We start from the raw sequence: 17901 nt of genomic DNA on the forward strand, positions 1-17901 counted from the left end.
GCCTGTTCCCCTCTGTTTCAGTTGACCAACTAGAGACACATCAGCTTCAATGGCCATTGTTTACTTCTCTATTCCTCCTTCTAAGAGAACATGAGATGCAGGTGGGACTGGCCTATACCTGGCTGATCCACCAGACTGGGGCTGTGACATGGTGACCTGGAAGTTTGTCTCAGGGATTGGATCACAGAAAGAACTGTGATCCAGGTTGAACCAAGAAGCTTTTTTCCTCAGGGGAATTTCTTATAAAAGGTTGACCACAAAGACTTGCATACAAGAGGAGCTTTATTAATGTCCTAGGATATTCTCATGGATGCAGTTTAAAGTTAAGATTAAAAGGTGGCCATTTTTATCTTTCTTTGTCAAAACAGGCAAACATTAATTTACATCAACATGAAACAAAATGACAAAGTTTCTCTTGTTATGACAGTTCCTGAGTGAAATCAATTCCATTGCCATGAATATTTTGCCACGTGTGATTTTTTTTTAGTCTTTAATGCAGGGCTGATTATGCTTTTGAGGGGAAACTCTTAAGACTTTACAGAGATGTAACTCAGAGGTAGACTGAGTGCTGAATATGCACGGGACCTGCATTCGGTCTCCAGTACCATACCCCAAAATAAAGCTCCCCCAGTAACAAAAGACCTGCCTTAATGTAGATCTTAGGGTTTTATGAGCTGCATTTTAAAGGCTTAATTCTTTTGGAGTCTGTCCATATTCCCATTAAGCTAACTCAGAGTTGGGCCGTTTCTAACACTAATGGCGTCTTCTATGTCTCCTACCTTTGGAGTGTCCATCCCAAACTCTGCTGAAACGTAACCCTCAATCCCATGTGTAATAATATGGAAGGCATTTAGGATTAATTAAGGTTAGGAGTATTGGCCTCCATATAGGATTAGTGGCTTTGTACAAGAAGAGAGATCGCAGGTGGCACTGCCTACTGTCTTACAATGTGATCTTTGTACAACTATGGGGTTCTGCGGCATCGGTACCAGCAAGAAGGCCTTTGTTAGTTTCGGCCAACTTCAACCTTGGCCTTCCAGCCTTCAGAACTGTGATCAGAGTAAACCTGAACTCTTCATAAGTTACTTACTCTGTACCATTCAGTTATAGCAACACAGCACTAGGACAATATCTAAAAAATAGCCCTGCCCAATGATGCTGAGGGAGGTCTCACCTAGACCCCAAAGTCAACAATCACATGTCTCTTTCATACGCAGATCCTAGCTTGGAATCTTTCGTTTTATGTATTTCACTTACGGTAGTACACGTAAAAGCCAGGACACTAGAATCGGGCCCCTGGATGTGAATGGATGCTTCACGGAAGAGGAAATGATAAAATACAGATTAGAGGGAGGTAAGAAGTAAGAACACTTGGAAGTCCAAGGAGGAGGTCCAAGTGTGGAGGTGGATGAGGGGGTCAGAAAATGGGGCATCAGTCAAAGGCTTATGAAGGGTGCATGGAAAACTATGCAAGAAACAACAATCTTATAACACAAGGAAAAATTCAATCAGTTTAGATGAGAGAATATAGAGGTCATGAAAGGAGACAGGAGAAATGCCTGAAGAAAAGGTTTGAATGTGGAGAGAGATATTGAGGAGAGGAGAGCCTAGGAGTTAGTCAAAATTAAAGATACATGGCCTCCTGCACCAAAGCCCTCCATTTGTTAAAGGACTTTGAACATAAGGACCCTGCATAGGCGGACAATGCTGCTTCCTGAGTATATGAGTTATTAAACTGAAAATCTCAGTGCCGAGCCTAGGCTACTTCTCCACAAGTTATTAGTCAGGAAGGCCCCAAAGGCCTCCCAAGCAACACATACCATTGCCATTGCTCCTGGTTGTCCACCATAACTACATGGTAAGATCATCCTGATGAAGACATCATCCACTTTAGAAGCCAGACATAGAGAAATCAACCTCAAACTAACCAGAAAAACTCCCTCTCTGCTGCTGCTAGTTTACATGGTAACAGAAGGTACTATGTAGGTTACTGGGGGAAAAAATCAGTGGTCTTCCTCAGCACTGGACACTCCAAGTCATAATACTGACCTGCTGGAAATCTGTGCTTGCTGATACAATAGGGGTGTGATGGTTACGGGGATAAAGCAACTGTCCTCTGACTGAACGTGAGACCAGCTCCACAGGAGCGATTTTGTGCCTGATTCTGTGTCAAAAGCCCATGACAGAGGAGATTGCAGACCCTAAGGAATAACCTATTGCTGTTACTCTGTTAAATGATCGATCTATAGAGCTGCATTCTAAATATCTGTTTATACCCACAGATTCGCGCTGCTCTCAACTTTGGTCGCGGGAGCTTCTTTTCACAGTGGGTTCATGCGGAGATTCACACACAACTGGTCGAAGTATCAAGTATAAGTAACTCTGGGTGCTCACCTATGAATGAGTCAGCTATATCATCAACCTCCTACCATCCAAGGCTCAGGAGACTTCACAGAAGAAAGGGCAGAAAGAAAGAACAGGGAAGAAAGCTGTGGCACGCAGTCTTCTGGGTATGACACGGTTTCTGTAAACATCAGCTGTCAGAAGCTGCCGCCAGCATAAGACCATCATAAGATTAAGTCAGTCAGGGTTCCACCATGGCTAAGGGAGGAGCCACTGAGGCCCTACCCTTACATAGGAGCTCTATCAACCAATGATAGCTGCTGAGGGAGGAAGGGAGGGAGGGCCACGCTCCTTTGAGGACACAACCATTGGTGGGTTATCCCTGCTCCACTGGATGGCTGGATCCCATTGTGTGTTATGAGAAGCATTAATTGGGCTCAGTGGGTCATTAATAACAGTTTATTTAAAAAGACATGAAGTTGGGAGGGATACGGGTGGCCGTGTAATAGGAGGAGTTGGAGGGAGGAAGTGTTGGATGGATAGAAGCAATAAACACTATAAACATGAAAATATTTAAAAATGAAAATCAAATACTATCTTAAAATACTGGGTTGGGAGCTGGGAGGATGGCTCAGAAGGTAAAGGCACTTGCTACAAAGCCTGACAACTAAAGTTGTCATCAGGAATCCACATGTGGGACGAGTGAACCAACTCCTGCTAGCTGTCCTCTGGTCTCCACATGTGCGCGCGCACATGCGTGCAGGCACACACACAGAGCAGTCAACCAAACAATGTAAAAACTCTATAAGTATTGATTTGATTAACAAGGCTCCTCCCTTCACCTTCCATTCTAGCTCCTTAGAACACTCTTGGTCAGGAATACCCTCTCCTGCCTGTCAGTCATCTTTGGAGGACCTCCCAACCATCTCCCAATCCCCACTACCACTAGGCCTGTCTTTCTTCCCTCACCTTTGTTTGAGTAGATGTTCTCATGCTGGGTCACAATCCAGGGCCATTCCAGAATCTTTCTAACTCTGAGGTTTCAAATAAACAGAAGCAAACAAATATAATGAAATAGCACAACCTCCCTCCCTCTCGGTCCTAGGTCCTGACACATCCTTCTACTGTCTTCCATCCTCTGGCTTGTTTGCCCATCAAATCACAAACATAAGGCTCATGAGGGCTTCATATTCAGATGCCTGGTGCATGTGAGCACTGGCCACTGCCCAGCACCACTGCGTTCTTCCTTATGTCCAGAGCAAAGGCTTAAAAGTGTGTCCCAGAGGGTGTGGCCCTATCTGTTCCTCCTGGAAAGTCGATGTACCCTGAACTCATCGGCTTCAACCAATAAACAGCCAGCTCCTCGTAGATGGGTCTTAAGTCATCAGGAGCCTCATCCCCTTCCCTCAGAACACCTTCCTCGGCCTGCCCACCTTCCACCCTGACCTTAGATAACCTACTTCTACCTCTCCTAGGTTACTTCTCCCTGTTCTGGGCCATCCCCTTCAGCTCTTTCTTTCTTCAGAACCGACATGTGTTTCCTGCTGCTGCAGCTCCAAATGGAACCACTACTGCTTAAGAAGCAAACCTGGCCCCCTGGGCAGCCCGCACCCTCCTCTCTTCTAACTCAGCAGTGGTTCTCAGCATCTCCTGGGGACATTTTTGACTCAGAAAGCTTCCTTTTCAGAGCTGCTAAAATAACTGGCCCGAGGGCACCCGAGGATTCCTCACAGATGTGCTTTGAATGTGCAAAGGTCCCATAGGCTCCTGCCTTGGAGCTTGCTTCCCAGCTGGTGACATTTTCAGAGAAGGTTGTGAAGCCCAAGGAGGTAGGACCTTGCAGGAGGAAGTGGGTCATTCGGAGAGGGTCTTGAGGTATTTACTATACACTAGCCCTGATGGTTGCCCTTTCTCTGCTTCCTAAATCTTGTGCAGTAAGAGTAACTAACTGTCTTACACTCCTGACACCTTACACTCCTGACACCTTACATTCCTGACACCTTACACTCCTGACACCTTACACTCCCACACCATGCCTTCCCCACTATGACAGAATGTATTCCATCTCAAACCGTAAGCTAAAGTAAACCCCTCTTCTCGAAGGGGCTTCTTGTTGGGTATTTGGTCACAGCAATGAGAAAAATCTTTGGTGTGTAGAAAACACAACCCAAGCCCTCTGTCTGACACTGGGGCACCTTTCTGACCCAGCTTGCCTCAACTAATTTTCACCCTCACTTTAAACTCTCCAATAGTGAAAACAGAAAAAAAAAAATACTACTTAAGTTTAATAATTATTAAGATTTGGAGGCACTTTTTTTTTCTTCGAAACTACTTTAGAAAGTGAAATGTTAGACAACGGAAGTGTTCTTGCATCCCTCCACCCCCATTCCTCAATGACTGTTCCATAGCTGCTGCGTGTTCTTACAAACCGACAGCCACCTAGACTCATTCCAGACATGAATCCTAAAAACATGTGCAATATAAATTTTTCACTGGGGGTCTAAATTTTGCTAAAATGCTGTACCATATTTGAGGGAGAAACTGTTGAGACTGCCTCTCGCTATGTAACTCATGCTGGCCTCAAACACAAAATCCCTCCTGTCCAATCCTCTCAAGTACTGAGACCACAGACCTGCATCACATTGCTGAGGAAAATATCATCGCTGACCCTCCTCCTCTCACTTACCATCATATTTTCAAGTTTTACCCAAATTGATACTAACAAATGTAGAACCTTGATCTTAAATATTAATGCTGTTCTAGCGTGTGACTGCCATAGCTATGTAATTCACCATTTACTTAGTGGGTGTCAGATCTCCCGGAGCTGGAGTTAGAGAGGGTTGTGAGCTACCATCTGGGTGCTGAGAACCAAACCCAGGCGCTCTGCAAGAGCAGCCAGTGCTCTTAGCCTTAGCTTCTCTCCAGCCCACAGAACAGGTGCTTAACAAGGAATTATCTAGAACTGGGTGAACGGTGGACATGTCTGTGGGGCACTGTCTTAATTTTTCATTGCCTAGGTCCCTGTGGGCAGCACATTCCCTAGAAGGAGACCTGAATTGTGTAAGAGCAAAGGAAGCTAGACCAGGATAAACAAGCTGGCAGTATGGCGCCCCATCTTCCCTCTATTCTTGACTATAATGTGGCTGGAGGTTTCTGCCTTGATTTCCCTGAAACTACAAACTGTAGCCTACAACTGTTAGCCAAATATTAAACTGCTTATAGAAAAAAATCTTCATAAAAAGTGGTGTGTGTGTGTGTGTGTGCGCGCGCGTGCGGGTGCAGATGGCTTAGAACATCTTCAGGTTATTCTTAAAAGTGAAATTGCTTGGTTGCTGTCTGTAATTTTTCTTACATTAATACTAGACCACTTACTTCCTCCATTGATATTGGAAAATTTACGTTCCTATGATAATCCCTGACATGCAATATACTGGCCTCCTCCAGGGGCTTTGTCAATCCACCTGGCATCACTGTGTTTCAACTATCTTCTGACTATCACTATGAATAACCTTTCTTAATTTTTAGTATTGCAGTTACATTGTTTGTGACCTGAGCAGTTGTATCTCTTACCCATGTTCCTATTGGGCTGGTTTTTTTGCTCTTTCCTTATATATTTGTAAAAGTTGATTTTATTTTCTGAGTATTAGAATTTTATTAATTCTGTGAAGATATACTCCTTGTCTCAAATTTATTTTGTCTATCAATCTATTAATTTGTTTGTTGTTGTAGGTCAGTTTTTTAAAATTATATAACAGAATTTACTAACATTTTTCTTTTGGAGTATATATTATTCTTTTTTAAACTTACGGTGTTGGAGAGATATTAAGAGCACATACTGCTCCTGCTGCAGAGGCCCCAAGTTGTGTTCCCAACACAACTCAACTCTCTGTAAACTCAGAGGCATTGGCACTCAATGTACATATATCATAAATCAATCTCTCCTAAATTTCGTCAATTAAGAATAATTTTTATTTATTTTATGCATATAATTGTTTGTTTTATGCATACAAGTATGTATATATACACACACACACACACACACACACACACACACACACACACACACACACACAACATGACCTGATGCCATCAGAGATCTGTAGAGGGTGTTAACTCCCCTGAAAGTGCAGTCATGAATGATCAAGAGCCACTGTGTGGGTGCTGGGAACTGAACCTACATCCTCTGTAAAAGCAGGCAGTATTCCTAACTGCTGAGCTATATATATCTCCAGCCCAGACCACAATAAAGGTAGAAATTTAAAATAATAAAAGGCTATTAAAAATATTTGAAATGACTAGGCATGGTAGCTTATACCTTTAATCCCAGCCTTGGGAGGCAGAGGCAACCAGATTTCTGTGAGTTCAAGGCTAGCCCACTCTGCCTTGGAAGCTCTAGGCCAGCCAAGGAGACATGATGAGACCCTGCCTCAAAAGCAAAACAAAAACATTTGAAATGAGAGGAAGAAGCCCATAATTTTGAATATTATGAGAAATGAAGGAATTACAATGGGAACTATGAAATATGTATATCTGAACGGCAATGACAGACCATTACCAACACTCTTGGGATGTGGCTAATTCGTGCATCAAGGACATTAATCTGCACTCACTCCTCTCTCCTCATGTATGCATCTTAATGACACTTCTTAACTGAATCAGCTTGGCACACAGGCGCTTGCTTAATGTGCGCATATTAATCTTGTGAGCAGCCATGAAGCAGGAAGCATGGTTTGCTAGTGGTGCTGGTAAACCCTCTTCATCAGGCTGTGTGTGTGTGGCGGGGGGGGGGGTGGGGGGTGGGGGGTGGGGTGGGGGTGGGGGTGGGGGGGTGGGGTAGTGGTCCCCATTTCTTCTTAAGTGGTAAGAAGTTAGAAGTCAAGGATACCTCTTTTCTCCATGTTGTACAGGCTAGAGGTCCTAGTCAAAGTCATAAGGGAAAGGAAGGAAGGAAGGAAGGAAGGAAGGAAGGAAGGAAGGAGGGAGGGAGGGAGGGAGGGAGGGAGGGAGGGAGGGAGGGAGGGAGGGAGGGAGGAAGGAAGGAAAGGTTATTAAAAAAAAAGAAGACAAAGTCACCATCTTTTAGAAGCAATTGGTGAGTGTCTTCCTAGGATTTGTTTAACCTGTGCCCCCTAAAAGAAAACCTTCCTAGCATCCTGTCTCCAATCTTCCCTCACATCATTCCTTCTCAAAGGCCAACAAACAACCCTGTGAATCACTAGCATGCACTGATTGCCCACTGTGTACTAGGAGGACATGTCATGGCATCTTTTAATCTTGGACAGGCCGTAGGAAGAAGATGTCCACTGGCTCCACTTTGAAAATGAGCAGGCAGAGTGGAAGGCATCAAGCTGTGCTCACATGGCTGAGGCGGCGCTCGGCTGTGGTGCTGGTCTGCCTCTTCCACTGACCTTTGCTTTTCTTGTTTTCCCCAAAGCTCCGGGTATTTGTGAAGGCCATATAACACTCAAGGTCCCCTTCAGGACTAAGAACTTCCTCCTAGGAAATGCTACCCATGGCTGAAGGAGCAATCTGCCTTAGCCTGCACTCCTCCACACCCCCCCCCCCGCTCCCCCACTTCTAAAGACAATCACCAAGCAATGAATAACCAGCATAAGTGTAGAAGGGCCCAACCTCTAAGCACCATGCAGGGGGTCTCAGTTTCTCTACAACTCCACCACACACTTTGTCCCTTGAAGCCTCTGCTTTCCATCCCTTTTCTTCTCCAGGTGAGACCTCAACCCAGTCTGCACTGTGCCCAGTCTCACTGTAAGAGCCAGCTTCCTGCGAAAGCCAAGCTGTGATGGACTGTATCCAGGTTTACTGCAGTGCTGAATCCCCAATATCATTCCTTCTTGAAACTCCCTCTGAAAGAACTTCTGTAGGGATGACAACCCCTCCCCCTGCATCCAAACAAACCATCTCTTTGTGTCTACTTTAACTTCCATCCTACCCTGTGAGCTCCCCCACAAGAGAGGCCACAGTGTTTGGACTATTTCGTCTTGTTTATCACCTGTCTCTATCACTGAGTTGGATGTAAAACTGAAGTCTCCACCTTCTTGAGTTTCCTTTTCTGTAAAATGGGGTGATGACATTATCTTCCTCTCAGACATAAAGAATTCAGAGCACACAGAACGTTTAGGGCCTTGTATAGAATAAGCATTCACTAATCCTTTCTTTGCTACAATTCCTTATCTGCCATTATAATAGCACTAGCCTATGAGTACCAGATGACTGGGAAAGCCTGCTGAGGCCTGCCTCACAGGCTGTCTCCCTAGGAGACAGAGGTGGCAGGCTGAGGTCCCTCATCTCTTTGTTCTCCCCGCCCCAACGCAGACCTCACTGCTGGACCCTCCAGCTTGCAAACCCTCACTCTCTCCTGCAAGGGAAAAAAAAATTGAAAAATAAACTTGGCTTTGAATCCAAGGCCACGGCTGCTTTTGATCTCGGTTACAAAGCAAAGCAATTATTGGACACAAAAGCCTTGATTTATTTATGAAATGCGATGGACATCTTCGAGGCGGGGACGAGAAAACTCACTCAAGAGCAAGTCCTTGTTGCCACACAGTGAATGGCTGCTTTCAAACACTGGCCCCCCGAACGCCCTCTCGGCTCTGCTAAGAGTCTCTCCTCATTAGTGCTTCTTCCAGAACGCTGCAGCTTCCAACAATCAAATTCACATCACGGCCAGGGCAAGTAATTAAATTCTACAGGCATCGGAGCGCAGAATAATGGACAGCTATTGTTGAGGAAGCTGAAGAAAACAGAATGAGGCTGCGGATGGGATGGGCTTCAGTGCCTAGTCTCAGCAACAGCCAGGGGTAAGAGGAAAGATTGTGACTCACAGTGACCCTTCCAGCTGCTGTACCATGAAGGGGTAGATTCAGAGCTGGGTCAAATACCTGGGTTTGGGGATGACGATGCCCTTAGCAGACATGAGCCTCAGTTTCCTTATCTGTTAAAACAAGGAGGCTACCCTGGAAGTCCTTCCCAGGCATGTTTCAACGTTGGCTGAGAACTGGTTAGAAATGCAGATCCCCGCAATGGGCACCTAACACACCTCCAGGGGACTCTAACCCAGGCTAGACTATGACACTCACTGGCAGGTTATGTTTAAGGGTAAGACCTCAAACTCAAAGGCAGGAGAGGCCAGGAAGATAAAATAAAGGAGTCAACATTAGGGAGGTTGGGCAGTGGAAAACACTGGTTTGGGTTTGGACTTTGTGAGACAGGGTATCAAGTAGCTCAGGCTTGCCTAAAACTCACTGTATAGCTGAGGCTGGCCTTTAACTCCTGATTCTCTTGCTTCCATTTCCCAAGTGCTGGGATTATATGTGTGTGCTACCATACCCAGAGTGAAATCTCCGAGTTTTAAAATGCAGTGGTTCCTAACCTGTGCGTCGAGACCTCTTTGGAAAGTCCACCAGCAAACACAGATGTATACATTACAATTCACAACAGTAGCAAAATTACAGTTACAAAGTAGCAACAGAAATAATTTTATGATTGGGGGCTCATCACAACATGAGGAACTGTATTAAAGAGTTGCAGCATTACAAAAGTTGAGTATCACTGTCTTCATGTCGTGAGAACCATGAAGATTATGTTTAAGAGCTGAATTTGGCTTAGACTGCTGTCTGTACCCTCAGCCCTGGTGTGACTCTAACCTCCGCGTGTTCTCTTCGGTCTATAGAGCTCTTGCCTTGCTCCAAAGCTCCCAACTCTCTCTCCCCAATTGGAAGACTCATATTTACCCTTCAACACCAACCCCCCCCCCCAAGTCACTCTCTTGTTGAACTCATTCTCAAGTCTTAGCCCTACTTTATACATCCCAAAGGAAAAGACTCAAACACAGAGCCAGCAAATTGTCATTAGAAGATATATAGGTTACTTTTCTATTGTTACGATAAACCACCATGACCTCGCAACTAATGGATGAAAGTATTTAATTGAGCTTATTGTTCCAGCAGGTCAGATAGAGTCCGTGATGGTGGACTGAAGGCATGGTAGCAGAAACAGCTGAGAAGCTTGAACCACAACAGGAGACAGAGAGAAGGGGCCTTTTGAAACCTCAAAGCCTGGACCCAGTCACCTGCTTCCTTCAGTAAGGCCACACTTCCTAATCCTTTCCAAACAGCACCCAACTGGGGACCAGGGCTCAAGACTTATAGGAGACATCTTATTCAAATCACCACAGAAGGTGACACAGGCAAGGACAACAATGAAAAAGTTATGATATGGGCCTTTCCAACAGAGGAGGAGTTTATGCCTTCTGAGAAAGCTACCTTCTTACTATCTGAAAAGTCCTTCAAGTCATTTGGCTAGAACCTAATAAGATGAAGTTTAAAGGAGACAAACATGGGAGGGGGAGGCACAGAATTCAGGCTAGATTCAAACAGAATTGATGCAAAAATATCTGGAGGTTTCAGCTGAGACGTGATCATTGAGTTGAAGGGTTGAGATAGCCCTCTCCACTCTAAGCTGGTCAGTCCTTTCTCCTGAATGCTTCTCCCCATGAACAGGTCAGAGGAACTCAGCACAACCCATAGAGAGAAGCTTCAGGGGAGGCCACAAGCAAACCAGAGAGAAGATTCCAGTGAACAGAAATATTTATCTCCAGAAGCAAAAGGTGTGTTATCTTTATTTCTGTCCCCAAGCAATGAACAAGTTTCTGCATTTATTGGATATTTGTAGCCCTCAAGGGTATGGCCAGAACAAAACTTGCAATATTTTGTCTAAGGACTGTCTATGGTCACAGCTGTCCCCAGATAGACTGAGCAGTCCTGAGAGGTAAGGCACTTCCTTTGTTGAGAGACATCTAGCTAAGTTTGAAGGATTGGAACTCTTCTTTCTCATAAAGATACCCCAACTTTTCTTGGGGAGCCACCCTCACCCATCCTTAGCCCTGTGGATGAGCAGAATGGAGCACCTCTTACTCCAGAGGTGAGCGTCTACCTACATTTAGTCAAGGAAGATAGCTTCTTGACCTCAGACCAAGGTCACTCACTGGTCATCACATGATTGTGCTGGGCCAATCAGCCTTTAGAAGATCTAATGCTAGATAAAGGAACTTAAAATAGATAAGATATAAGCCTGGAACTGCTAGGAGCCACCTGGTCATGAGAATGGGACAAACTAACTAAAAAAAGGGGGGGGGGCTCCTTGTCAATCTTCTGAAAAACAGGAAACAGATGCCAGAGCCACATAACAGAAATAGAGAGACTATTTTCTGATAATAATCTTTGTGTCCCAAAAGCCCCCCACGCCTGAAGCCAAGGTCATCTTGGAAACGCTGAAAAGCCCTTTTCCCTCCAAGAAGAGTGAACTGTATTTCTGCTGTCCACAGTCGTGTGTCCTGATCATTTCAGATTGACTCTCAGATCTCCTTCAGTCTCACTTGGCTCTGTCTGAGCCAGACCCCTGCCCTTAAAGCCAGCCCACCATCATGAACTTCCAAATGACTTTCCCTGGTGCTGGGACTGAGTGCAAGGTGAGTCACACATGCTAGTCAAGAGTTCAGTCTGTGGGCTACATCCCAAGCCCTTTTGATATTGAACTGGGGTTGGAGAGTCACAATCTATGCAGTCAGGCCCAACAACCTGCCTTCAACACAGCAATAAAAAGATCCAAATTAAAAGTGGAAAGCAGAAAGAACAGATTTATTCAATGCTGACCACTTTGAGAAGAGGAACAGAAAGAGCCAGAAGAACCCTGGGGTCCTGAAGTGGGATGGAAGTTTAAATAGAAAGCCAAGGCTATGCTATCCTAGTTAAGGTGTGGTCTCACCCACTGACCCACCTTTGTCTGGGATTCAGTCTTACACTGACAAGTTGTTATGAAGTTGAGATGAAATCTGTTTCAGGGAGACAAATACACACACACACACACACACACACACACACACACAAACATACACACACAGATACACCTTTTCCTTCTGATGGCATGAGATTTTTGAAGAAATCCCTGTTTCTTTGGGGTCCACTGTTTCATCCGTATGACAGGTTGAGAGACACAAGTACCTCTTTAGAACATCTTTATTCTGACAGGCCAGTACACTCCCTCGGTTTTTGAGACCAGGTCTCACTAAGTTGACTGGGTTAGCCTTGCATTCACTCTGTGGCCTGAGCTAGCCTTGAACATGAACTCATGATGGCTCAGCGTCCCGAGAGCCACTGAACTACAGAGCTGCACCAGTAGGTGCCATGGGTTGTTGAGATTTGCAGTGCTGCCATTTCTTAGACCAGAGTCCCCAAGGCTAGGGAGTGGCTCAGTGGCTAAGAACACTTTGTCTCTTGCAGAGGATACAGGTTCAGTTCCCAGCACCCACATGACTGCTCACAACTGCCTGTTAAACTGTTCCAGAGAATCTAACTCCCTCTTCTGTCCCCCACAGGCATCGCATGCACATGGTACACATATGCTCATGTAGGTTTAAACACTTATGCACATAAAATAAAAAGTTTAAAAATAACCAAGTAAAGCAATATGAACAAACAACCCCCAGACTCTCTATGAAACGAAGCACAGGGAATGGTGGGAGAACAAGACTCAAGTTAAACGGCACACCACTCTACACAAGGATGGCAGGCGGGACAATGATTTCAGGCCCATGGGAACCTGAAAACCTGACCTCTGTGTTCCATTGCCACAGCAAGACTGGGTGGGTGGTCAGGAAACCCCCACTAAGCACTTGGGCCCCAGGGTGGCCACACACCTCCATATTAGGAACCACTAACGAGGTTCCATTTCTTGAGTGGGGTCTCAGCACCACACCTTATGTTGGCATTGAATTGCCTCTGCTCATCCAAGTGGTCCCCACTGTAGACATTGTACCAGACCTACTTTCCAGATGAGAAAACTGAGGCTTAAAGAGACTGGCTAGGGTGGTTAGTGAGTCTGTGTGGAAACAAACTCTAAAAGCTCTGTCACACTGATGGTAAGGGGTAGGCTACAGCCACATTTGGGCTCTGCTTGAAATGGCTCAAGGCATTCTCCCATCTACATAAAATGGAATGCATCTCACCACCAATTGTCCAGTCCTTAGTCCAGAAGTGGTTGAGGTAGGTGCAGGGACTCTCCCTCTATAAGAAGCACAGGGCTTAGCTCTGCGTTGCGTATAATGTGAACTAAACAAAGGGCCCTTGCTGGGCTAACTCAGCCAGGCCCACTTGCCCCTGACACTGTCCCAGCCCACAGGGGCCAGGCCACTTCCTTTGTTCTGCAGGACAGGCCGGATAACAGGGCGGCCAGGAGCTCAGCTGTGGACATTTTTCATTATTTTCCACCCTGTTAACCTCCATCACAAGTCAGGCTGCTGTCACACTAAATGAGAACGGCAAAGATCTGTCTTACTCGTCCCTGGGCTCAGCTCAGGGAAAAAAAAAAAAAAAAACAAAAAACTCTTCATTTCCTTAAGGCCTTGATAACCCTTTCTCTCTAAGTCATCCCTACCCAGGAAAAGGCTCCGACAGCCCCAGCGGACGGGGGGGGGGGGGGGGGACCATACGGGGGTTAGGACTCGAAACCAGCAGATAGCTGAAGCTCTTCAGCTGGCCTCTGTGAACCACTGTGATTGTTTTGTTTTGTTTGACACTGTATTTACCTTTCTAATTATGTTTGCTTATGCAAATATTAAACTCAGACAGCATTTCCTAAACACAGCATCGAGAGGAGACGTGTAGCGTGTTGTGTGGTGAGAGGACATGAGCCAGTGGCTACAGTTCTGTAGGTGTCGTCTTCAAGAGGGACAATCCAAGCTCAGACCTCAGAGAGGTGATTCTATTGTAAGTCAGCAGCTTGTCCCCTCCCTTGTGTGTCTAGCAATGCCGGGTCACCAGATCACTACATTGGTAGCCGAGAAGAAGAGCTGAGCTGTAATGGGTCACAATCACTGCTGGCCTAAGGTCACAGCCAGCTTTGAGCAAGGCCAGAGCAGCTTGTACTTCCAAGTCCCTCCTGGGTGTTTCCAACCCATTCTACAAGTGAGAAACTGAGGCACAGGCAACTTAAGTCATAAGCCTAAGGATACACAGATCCCAGGAGAATGACTTAGCCTGTCTAACAGCAGCTGGGATGGCTGGTGAGCATTTCACACAAGAGAAAATTCAGGCACAGGGTTGAGTCACACGCCTGAAGATAATAGGACAGAGAGGTTTTTAAAAGGATATTACCAAGATTGTTTTCTTTCTTAAATGTTAAGAAATATAGTTTCCTACTGAGATTTTTCTGTACAGGAAAGCATGTTTGAACTTTACGTGGGCCCCAAGGAGCAGCCGATTTCAACCTCATTCAGCAGACTGAGAGGGTAAGGCTACATGACACACCCATTTTACAGAAAATCCTATTCTTCACATTTATACAGAGCCTCCATTGTCCCAGGCATTGTGATAGAAGCTACGGACAAAGGCTTCAGGGGACATGAAAAGGGACAGTTCTCTTTACCTTTGGCTCCTGGATAGATCCCTGGGTAAAACCTTTCTTTTAGCAATGGGGTGTTCCATCAAAGTCTTAAAAAGTAAATCAGCTTTCCTGTGATTCTCATTGTGGAATCCGATCCTAAGTAACAGTGGCTATGGGGAAAAGCTCACAGTGGGGCCTTTTGTAACAGTAGACGAATGGCATTTACCAAAGTGTTCAACGGAAAGAGACCAGGTGCGTAGGTCTGGGTAAGTCAATATAACAAAATGCTATGCAATCATTCAAAACACAAGTAAACATTTTCAGTGTGGGAAAATTTTGACAGAGAACATTATATAAGTCTGGTAGGTGACAGCAATATCAAATATGTGGTATGATCTTACACAGGGGGAAATTGTGTATGCATTCTAGAAGGTGCACAAATTATAAACATGCAAAGAAATGTATTTGTAGAGGTATACATAAACCCTTAAAATTTCAAAGTGATTGACTGATAACATTTCTGTTGGTTTTCATTTTGGGGCCCACGTCTACCTCCATTTTCCCAGATTGCCCATAATACATGGATACTGTACACCTAGGCACCTAAAGGTTTTTGCTCTTGTTGCCACGGGTGCTAAGGTGGCTGAGTATGCACAGTCTTTCAAAGGCAAATGCAGAGGTCACATCTGAGCCAGGAAAGCACAGCATAGTCCTTGCCCTCTGTATTATTCAACACAAGCCTTCCTGGTCCCTTGTGCCCAAACTACACCTTGCCATGACAGAAGACTATTGTCATGGCTGGTCTAGGAAAAAGGCCCAGGGCAGAGAGGGCAGCTCACCTTTTTGAAGAGTCTGATGACATCTTCACTGATCTGGGAGAGGCGGACGATGACATTATTCATGAAGATGTCATTGAGGGTGGCATGGTCTCTGCTCTCCCGCCGAGTCTGATGCAGTACCAGATACCAACAGTTCACAGGCGAGAGCAGGTATTGATCCTTCCTGTGGGAACCAAGACAAGTCTGGTTGGCTTCACATCAGTTCATGTAGTCACTTACTTTGAGTCTCATAGTCACCTTCAAAGTCAATCTTACTACACCTTTCAAAACTATGGAAACAGGCCAGAGAACTAAGGTGACATTCCACGGTTATAGACTAATGCTGGAACTAGGCCTTGGGTCTCTGACTCTCTCTATGCCCTGGGCCATCTATGCTACCTCTGAATGTGGCACTTGGCGTGTACTCTTCCCATTTTTGGGAAGACTATCTCTGAATAGTTCATGGTCTCTAGGTCTCTAGGTCTCTAGGCAGTGGAAAAATCAAAAAGATATTTCCTCTCCTCTAACCTGTCTCCACTAACCCTGAGAGTCCCCTGGGCTCTTTTGCCCTTCCCTAGAGAGCTTCCCTAGAAACCAGTGTGACAATGACTACCTCGTGAGAGTTGACCTGAAGGGTTCAGGTTCTGCATGTGGGAAGAGGAGCAAAGAAAGACACAGGTACCCGCAGGACAAATAGACTTTGGTCCTGTAGTGGCTGATGGATTCTCAGACTCTAGCTGTACACTATACGAAAATGGATGTCACACTGTGATCCCCTTGAAACAGATCAGAAATCCATTCTCCAGCCTTAGGCCTGGAGATCTGGATTTTAAGAAGGCCCCCTGGCCACTCTAATGTGAGCTGGAGCCTGAGAATCTTGGACTGTGTATCGCTGCTTCACAAGCTAATGAAACAACAGAAAAACTCTCTGTGTCTCAGCCTTCTCAATGATTCCTCTCTGGGGCTCAGGAGAAAGCATATATACTCTTCTGTAAGAAGAAAAACAAAAGGCTAAACTCCAGTGCAGTCAATGACACCATCTTACCCCTAGGTGGGGAGTTCTGTTCTCTAAGACTGAATCTTTGTCTTGCTGTGCTTTCTAGTATGGAAAGAATAAGACCCACCACTACCTCCAAAGAACCCCAACCCCGTCTTGTTTTATCCCTGTCCTGAATGGCAGGGAGCTAGTTAAAGAAACGTAGCCACTGTGGCCAAAGCTTCTGAGGAAAGCATTTCCACTATGCTTTTCCACTGCAATTCCCACTATGACTGCACCTTCTCACCAGGGCCAGGTAGGGGTGTTGTAAAGAACTGCCCAAGGGGTTTCTGGGATATTCCTCCCTCACCCTCCCACAGCTCCTGGGATTTGAGAAGGCAAGAAAAGAGGGTCCATTTTGCTTCATGGATATTTTTTTTTCTTCTATCACCAAATGGGCTGAAAATCTAGTCAGCAAACATTTGGAAGAAGAAATAGAGGAGGTGGTCAGACCAGCAGCACTGGCTTGAGCTGAGAATAATTGGAAATAGACATTGACTATCTGAGGAAACATAAAGAAGATACAGCACTAAAGATTTGTCCTTTGCTGATAACTGAGAAGATCTGCTAAAATTCAACCAGCTAGGATCCCTGTGCATTAATTCCACAGTGGGTCTTGGGTGAGCTGTCTTTATCCACAGGCAACTATAATACAGATTCTGCCAGGGGCTCCTTGTCAAGAGGCTGAGACAACAAACAAACAAATAATAAAAGGAAGGAAAGAAGAATTGAAGAGGGGGACTGGGTAGGTCAACAATGCAGACACACCCAGAACAGTCTCCAGAGTAACTCCACTCTGCTGGAGTTGCAGGATGCCCAGGCATGCTCGTCCTATGCGCTTGTACACCAGTCTCTTCTGTTTTCATGCCAGGTTCTTCCTGCTGGGACATGCACACATGCCTTTCTTGCTACCTGGACCATACTTTGCACCTCCTTCCTCCCCGACTGCCTCCTCTACTTCCTATAAGTATAGCTCAAATGACATTCCCTCCTCGGAGAGCAGTACCCTGACCATGTCTGAGCATAGCAGATTTCAAGTGTCCTCTCTGGCCTGCAACCCTGGCATTGTGCTGGAGGTTGTAGGAAGTACAAACTGTCAGGAGCAGTAATCAGAAACCCTGGCGCTTGGCCTGGCATCCTTGCTTCACAAGCCCTCCTGGGACTCTGACGCATTTGTGACTTTGAGAACTTCCATGCTAAAGTCGGTACCTGAGTGTCTCCCAGTGGGCCATGTATTAAACACTTGGTTCCCAAAGGGGTGCTATCAGGAGATGGGAAAATCTATAAAAGGTGAGGGGCCTTTAG

General features: G+C 45.5%; 1 protein-coding gene across 4 annotated transcripts in view; it reads right to left on the minus strand.

Moving 5' to 3' along the window:
* Srgap3 (SLIT-ROBO Rho GTPase activating protein 3) overlaps positions 1 to 17901 on the minus strand; it is a 221545-nt gene that overhangs the window by 78915 nt on the left and 124729 nt on the right. For all 4 annotated transcript variants that reach the window (XM_076940219.1, XM_034512327.2, XM_034512325.2 and 1 more), the window contains exon 3: positions 15582 to 15744. In XM_076940219.1, coding sequence (XP_076796334.1) covers positions 15582 to 15744 — 163 coding nt within the window. The remainder of the gene's footprint in view (positions 1 to 15581; positions 15745 to 17901) is intronic.

This window comes from Arvicanthis niloticus, chromosome 9, assembly GCF_011762505.2.
Source record: "Arvicanthis niloticus isolate mArvNil1 chromosome 9, mArvNil1.pat.X, whole genome shotgun sequence".
Classification (NCBI taxonomy): Eukaryota; Metazoa; Chordata; class Mammalia; order Rodentia; family Muridae; genus Arvicanthis; species Arvicanthis niloticus.